Here is a 7,080-nt window from a genome sequence, read left to right as displayed (position 1 = left end):
TTTTTTTTTTTTGAGACGGAGTCTCGCTCTGTCGCCCAGGCTGGAGTGCAGTGGCGCGATCTCGGCTCACTGCAAGCTCCGCCTCCCGGGCTTACGCCATTCTCCTGCCTCAGCCTCCCGAGTAGCTGGGACCACAGGCGCCCGCCACCTCGCCCGGCTAGTTTTTTTTTTTGTATTTTTTAGTAGAGACGGGGTTTCACCGTGTTCGCCAGGATGGTCTCGATCTCCTGACCTCGTGATCCGCCCGTCTCGGCCTCCCAAAGTGCTGGGATTACAGGCTTGAGCCACCGCGCCCGGCTCAAATATTTTTAAACAAAGTAACACATCTAAATAACCCTAGGCCAAAGACATGATGCAAAGAGAAATCAGAGAGTATTTTGAGCTGAATGAAAATGAAAATACTACATATCAAGATTTGTGGAACACAGCTACAACAGTACTTAAAATTTTTTACCACTTAATGTCTATATTAGAAGACTCTCAAGTCAATGGTCTTGACTTTTATCTGAAGAAACTAAAAAAAGAGAAGAAACTAAAAAAGAAGAACAAATTAAACTCAAAGCAAGCAGACGAAATGATATAATAAACATCTGCTATGGTCTGACATTTGTATCCTCCCAGAACTCGTATGCTGAAACTTAATCACAGAGGTGATGTTATCAGAAGGTGGGGCTTCGTGAAGGTAATTAGCTCATGGAAGCCAAGCCCTCATGAATGGGATTAGTGCCCTTACATACAGACCCCAGAGGGCTCACTCACCTGTTCTGCTATGTGAGGACACAGGGGGGAAAAAAGGGATCTATGAACCATGAATTGGTCCCTCACCAGACACCAAATCTGCCAGCACCTAGATCTTGGACTTTTGTGAGAAATCTATTTATGTTGTTTATAAGCTACCCAGTCTATGGTATTTTGTTGTAGCAGGCCGAACAGACCACAACATCAAAGATGAAACCAATAAAACAGAAAAACAATAGGAAAAAAAAAATCAATAAAGCCACACACTTTGAGGAGGTCAATAAAAGTGATAAAACTCTATCTAGCCAGGTTGATAACAAAAAAGAAGATGTAAATTACTAATTTCAGAAACATAGTAATATGATACTTTTATAGATTCTACAGATACTGAAAGAATAGCAATATAATAAGGTGAGCTTTATGTGACTAAACATGACAACTTTCATAAAATGGACACTTTCCTTGAAAAACAAAAATTACCAAGGTTCAATCAAGAAGGAATAACCTGAACTGTCCTGTATCTATAAAAGAAAATAAAGCATAAGTAAAGCCTTCCTAGAAAGAAAACTCCAGTACCAGATAGCTATGCTGGTGAATTCTACCAAATATTTAAGAAGTAATATAACAACTTTACATGACCTCTCCCCCTGCCCTCAAAGAAAAAAAAAATAGAGGAGAAATACAACTCATTCTGTCACTCTAGCATTACCCTGAACCAAAATCTGACAATGATATTACAAAAAGAGAAAACTCCCTCATGAACACGGTTGTAAAAAATTAACCAATTTCTCAAGAAACCAAGATATCCATCCTCCTTTAGGTGAGCAAATAACCTCTGGTACAGACATACGATAATGAGCTATCATCTCATGAAAAGACGTGAAGAAACCACAAAGCCATATTACCAAGTGAAAGATGCCAGTCTAAAGGCTACACGCTGTCTGATACCAACTATATGACATTTTGGAAAAGGCAAAACTATAGATACAGTAAAAAAAAGTCAGTGGTTGCCAGGAGCTGGGGAGGGAAGGTGGGAGAAGATGAACAGATGAAGCACAAAGGAGTTTTAAAGTTCTGAAACTACTTTGGGTAATATTACAATGATAAATACATGTCCTTACACTTTTGTCCAAATTCACAGAATGTAAGACACCGAGACTGAACCCTAATATAAACTATGGACTTTGGGTGATTGTGACTATCAATTCAGGATCATCAATGAGATCAAGCGTACCACTCTGGTGAGGATATTGATAATTGTGGAGGCTATGCACGTGTCAGGGCAGGGAGTACAAGGATAATCTCTGTGCCTTACTCTCAATTTTGCTGTGAAGCTAAAACTACTCTAAAAAACAGTCTTTTAAAATGTTCTAAATAAAACTTTGGCAAATCCAATCCAATGATATATTAGAAGGATAATACATCATAAACAAGCGGAGTTTATCCCTAAATACAGGGTTGGTTTGACATTAAAATACCAGTTATTCACCACATTAAAAAACTAAAAGAGAAAAACCATATGATCATCTCAGTAGATAGAGGCATTTGATAAAATACAACATTCATTCCTGATTTTAAAAAAAAAAAAATCCCTCTCAGTAACCAAAGAATACAAGGGAATGCCATCAGCACGATAAAGAGCATCTCTGATAAACCTACAGCTAACATGTGTCATGATGAAAAACTGAATGCTTTCCCTGTAAGATCAGGAACTATATAGGAATGTCTCCTTTCACTATTTTAGTCAGCATTGTACTGAAGCCAGTGCAGTTAGGAAAGGAAAGGAAATAAAAGCTACCTGAGTTGAAAGGAAGAAGTAAAACTGTATTTATTCACAATCATGATCACATAATAGGGAAGGCTAAAATCCAGCCTGCGGGGCAGCTTCTTATTTTTGCAAATAAAGTTTTATTGGAATGCAGCTGTGTTTTTTTAACGTATGTATTGTCTATGGCTGACCTCATACTACAATGGCAGAGTTGATTGGCTGTGGCAGAGACCATTTTGTCACAAGTTTAAAATATTTACTATGTTTAGTAAGATAACAGTTTGAAAATGAAAAGGTTTGACTACCTTTGGTGTATGTAAAAAAGCTGATTGAATCAAATCTCAATTTTAAAAGTTCATAAGCTACCCAGATTGGAAAAGACAGTTCACCAAAGAAGATACACAGGTGGCAAATAAGCACATACAGGGTGCTCAACATTATTAGTCCTTAGGGTAATGCATATTAAAACCATAATGATATGCATAATGCACACCCATCAGAATGGCTAAAATTTCAAAATTAAAAAACAGCAATAATAAGAGCTTGTGATGATACAGAACAACAAGAAATGTCATACGCCGCTGGTTGGAATGGAAAATCAATACAAATACTTTGGAAAACAATTTAGCAGTTTCTTAATAAAGAAATACAAAGGGACAAGAAGAGACTTTTATGGATGATGAACATGTTAACTCTCTTGATTATGGTGATGGTTTCAAATGTGCATATGATTGTATATTTTATATACATGCAATCTATCTTATATCAATTATACCTCACTGAAGCTATCAACCGCTGGAACAAACATCTAAGACTCTGGGTGGGACACAGAGAAAGAGAAGAGTAAAAACGATGCAGGGTAAAGCTAGAGAATTCAGATTTCTAACCTTATAGCAATGAGAAGTAGTAGCTGAGTTATAAGCAACGGAGTAACATGATCAGATCCAAATTTTAAAAAATTTATCATTATGATTGCACAGTAGACCATGGTTTTAGGAAGTGGGGTATTCGGGAAAACAGTTCTAAGATTCCTAAGTTCCTAAGATTCTCACAGCATTCCAGGTAGAGAAGAATATGGTAACCTGACATTGGGGGTAAGGAATAGGAGAGAAACAGTCAACAAAAAGACTGGGAGTGCCATTCACACTGAGCAAAGTACAGTGGAGTTACCATAGCTCTTTGGTGTACAGTATAAATTAGTTCTCTATTTTAACACTGAGCATATTTCTGAGATGGGCTTCACTATCATAGGTCAGTTCTCAGCAATGTATACACACATTACTGCAGGATACATCAAAAGGCCTTGCATTTATGCAATGGTCCTACCTTTACACTCCATTCTAAGTTGTTCCATCAGCAACAGAAAGTTCTCATAAACAGAATGAGACAACTCACAATCCTCTGAGGCTGTTTCAGATGGCTCCACTGAGTCAGCAAAGTCAGCCCCAGGATGTATTTGGTTTTTGACCTATAAGATAAATAATACTGTTTCAAAATGTCCTCGTAAGATTTATAGCATATACTAAATGTACATATGTGGTATTTCTCCATTTTTTTTTGTATGAGCAAAACCACAGGTACTTCTTAAAGCAACAGAATGTTCTTAAAAGGTACTGTTATCAATGGCTACTGTTTCTTAATCACTTTTTCTAAGCAAACAGCTTTACAACAAAACATTGTTTTTTTATTTTACCTTTTAGAATATGTTTTTTAAAAATAGTATTTTAGATCATTTACTTTTTTACAATACCTTGTTATTTTCATTAGATGTTTTATCTGCAGACCTGAAAAAAGAAACAATTCCTTTTAGAAAAGTAGCAAAGATGTAAAATACAAAGAATATCTAATACTACTGTTTTATCATATAAAATATCTGCATTTGTGTTACTTCTATTCATCAAGTGCACAGGTACTTTTTTTACAGGTGATGTAAAATGCAGTAATTTTCTACAATGGACATTAAACTATAAAGAGAAGCAGCAACATTAAGGGATAAAGAAATTTACTACTACTAATATAATTACAAAGAATTAAATTTAGGTCAAGATTTCTCATAGTAAAACCAAAAGAAAAAAAACATGTTACCTGCATTATGTGATAAAAATAAATATACCAGGTCTCATTGTTGTCCTTTTCAATAAAAACAAGCTTTTACGGGCACTAAAACCTATTTGGAAAATATTGCTCACATTCTTACATAGGGAAAACTCTTTTTTAATGATGATATTAGTTAGCTTTTTCTTGACTTACTATGCAGATACTATTCATCATTCTGAGCACTGTCCATGTGTCAAACTCATATAATCCTCAAAACAATTCTGTGAGGTCAGTAACATACTAAGAATTTTATAAAGAAAGAAAATAGGCACAGAAGGGCCAAGTGACTTTCCTCAGCCCATACAGCTGGCCAGTAGCAGACCCAGAACTCAAACCCAACAATTCCGCCTCAAAAACATGTGTTTCATGATATGCTGTGAAGGGAACATTTATTTGCAAGTGTTTTAAAGAGAGACAATAGCAGACGAACCCATATTGTCGTTCCATTTCTGACCACAACTGTAAATAATAACTTCAGAATCTTGCAATTTTTTCTAATAAAAAAACTTCATACAGAGGCAAGTTCAGAAACCTATTTTCAAAAAACTAAAAAGTATTTTTAATGAAATCCATCAACAGGTGTTCATTCATGTATTTACCCATTCATTCATGCATTCAACAAATAAATACTCATTGAGCACACAATACATGCGATGGCAATGTTGGTCCAGGGGAACATGGTTTTGATAATTTAGAACTTTATAATCCATTGTAGGTCAACTTGATTAAATATTTTTTTAAAAAACTTTATAGGCCAGGTGCAGTGGCTCATGCCTGTAATCTCAGCACTTTGGGAGGCCGAGGTGGGTGGATCACGAGGTCAGGAGTTCAAGACCAGCCTGCCCAAGATGGTGAAACCCTGTCTCTACTAAAAAAACAAAAATTAGCTGGGTGCGGTGGTGGGCGCCCGTAATCCCAGCTACTCAGGAGGCTGAGACAGGAGAATCACTTGAACCCGGGAAGTGGAGGTTGCAGTGAGCTGAGATCGTGCCACTGCACTCTAGCCTGGGTGACAGAGCAAGACTTTGTCACAGAAAAAAAAAAAAAAGAAAAAAATCACTTTATAATCCAGAAGTAAGAATCTGTGATAGATTGTCAACAGTTAGCTTTTCTAAAGTACTTGAACAAAACCCTCCCTTTCTCCTCAGAATCTAAACAACTATAAAGTTGATATTCCTGACATTTTAGAGTACCTTAGCAGATCATACCTATTCATCAGGGATGTTTAAATTCTATTCAATATGGCCTAAGTGTTTGCATGTTTATTATTTCACAATTTTAAAAAATCTGCATATGATAATTTAAATTTTAGGTCACCATTTACATGTTCAGTTACACTAATATGTTACATTTCTGAACTAATGCTGAAGGAACAAACTCTTACCATAAAACTCTATATGAATAAACACTTTAAGGACAATTAGTTTGCTAAACATCTACAAAAGATAATGAATCGAGCTTTCAAACACTTAGACATACAAACAAAATTAAATCTCATAAACATGTTCTCCTTGTCCCTATCATTCCCAGCAGCATACAAACGTACTCTAAAAGCTTCTATTTTAAAATAAAAAAGAAAGAAAATTCCCTCGAATCCCACATTCTTCTTCAGTTATCACTCATTTCTCTATTGCCTTTCCCAGTAATGGTTCCCTCAAGGGGTGTCTATGCTTATCCACTACAGTCAGGGTTCCATGGCAATTATTTATTCAAACTGCTCCTTGTCAAAGTCACCAGCCCTCATCATAATCGGTCTTTCAGTGTTGATATAGTTGAGTATTCTCTAGCTTTGGCAGACTACACTATTTTCTATTTCCAGAAAAAGTAACCACTGCAAATATTCCTTCTCAGAGAAATAAAGAATTTTTACATTTTAGCTTCTTTCAACCTAATCTATTTCACTTAAACTGCTGTCATCATCTCCCTGTAGCAGACCACGAGTTATTAAATTAGCCTTCTCAAACTTTGGTGTAATCACAGATTATTTTGAAGTCCATTTTTTATTTTCATTTTTCTTTACTTCCTTCATATGTAACGCAGAACCATAACTTTAAAAAATCTATAAAAAGCCAATGTTTTACAATAATTCTACTGATAACAAATAAAAAACAATTTTGTAAAATTCCAACACTTTCCCATCTCAATTCATTAATTTAAAAAACACAGTTATGAATTATCAACAACATATAAAGAAATATATATTTCCTGCCTCAAAAACCAGGTAATATGCAATTATGATACAATGTGTAGTTTAAGAGCTGATATATGAAAAGCTATATTTTAGCACAAGAAAGGCATTACAGAAGAGGCAAAATATAAGAGGAGCTCACCAGAGAAAAACAGAGAAAACTACTCCACTTGGAGAATGGAATGAGGGCACAAAGATTAGTTCCATGGAATCTAGGTGTTTCCTAGGAACTTGAATGGAAAAATGTAAAACACAAGGAAAATAAGAATGGAAGATGAATGCTACACTA

General features: G+C 35.6%; 1 protein-coding gene across 1 annotated transcript in view; it reads right to left on the bottom strand.

The window, feature by feature from the left end:
- LOC112610183 (coiled-coil domain-containing protein 144A-like) overlaps positions 1 to 7,080 on the bottom strand; it is a 78,153-nt gene that overhangs the window by 50,983 nt on the left and 20,090 nt on the right. Inside the window, exons 6-7 of the mRNA XM_025363508.1 lie at positions 4,257 to 4,290; positions 3,833 to 3,974 (exon numbers count right to left, since the gene is read on the bottom strand). Coding sequence (XP_025219293.1) covers positions 3,833 to 3,974; positions 4,257 to 4,290 — 176 coding nt within the window. The remainder of the gene's footprint in view (positions 1 to 3,832; positions 3,975 to 4,256; positions 4,291 to 7,080) is intronic.

The sequence above is a fragment of the Theropithecus gelada genome, chromosome 16 (genome assembly GCF_003255815.1).
Source record: "Theropithecus gelada isolate Dixy chromosome 16, Tgel_1.0, whole genome shotgun sequence".
Lineage (NCBI taxonomy): Eukaryota > Metazoa > Chordata > Mammalia > Primates > Cercopithecidae > Theropithecus > Theropithecus gelada.
This window is presented reverse-complemented; position numbering and strand designations above follow the sequence as displayed.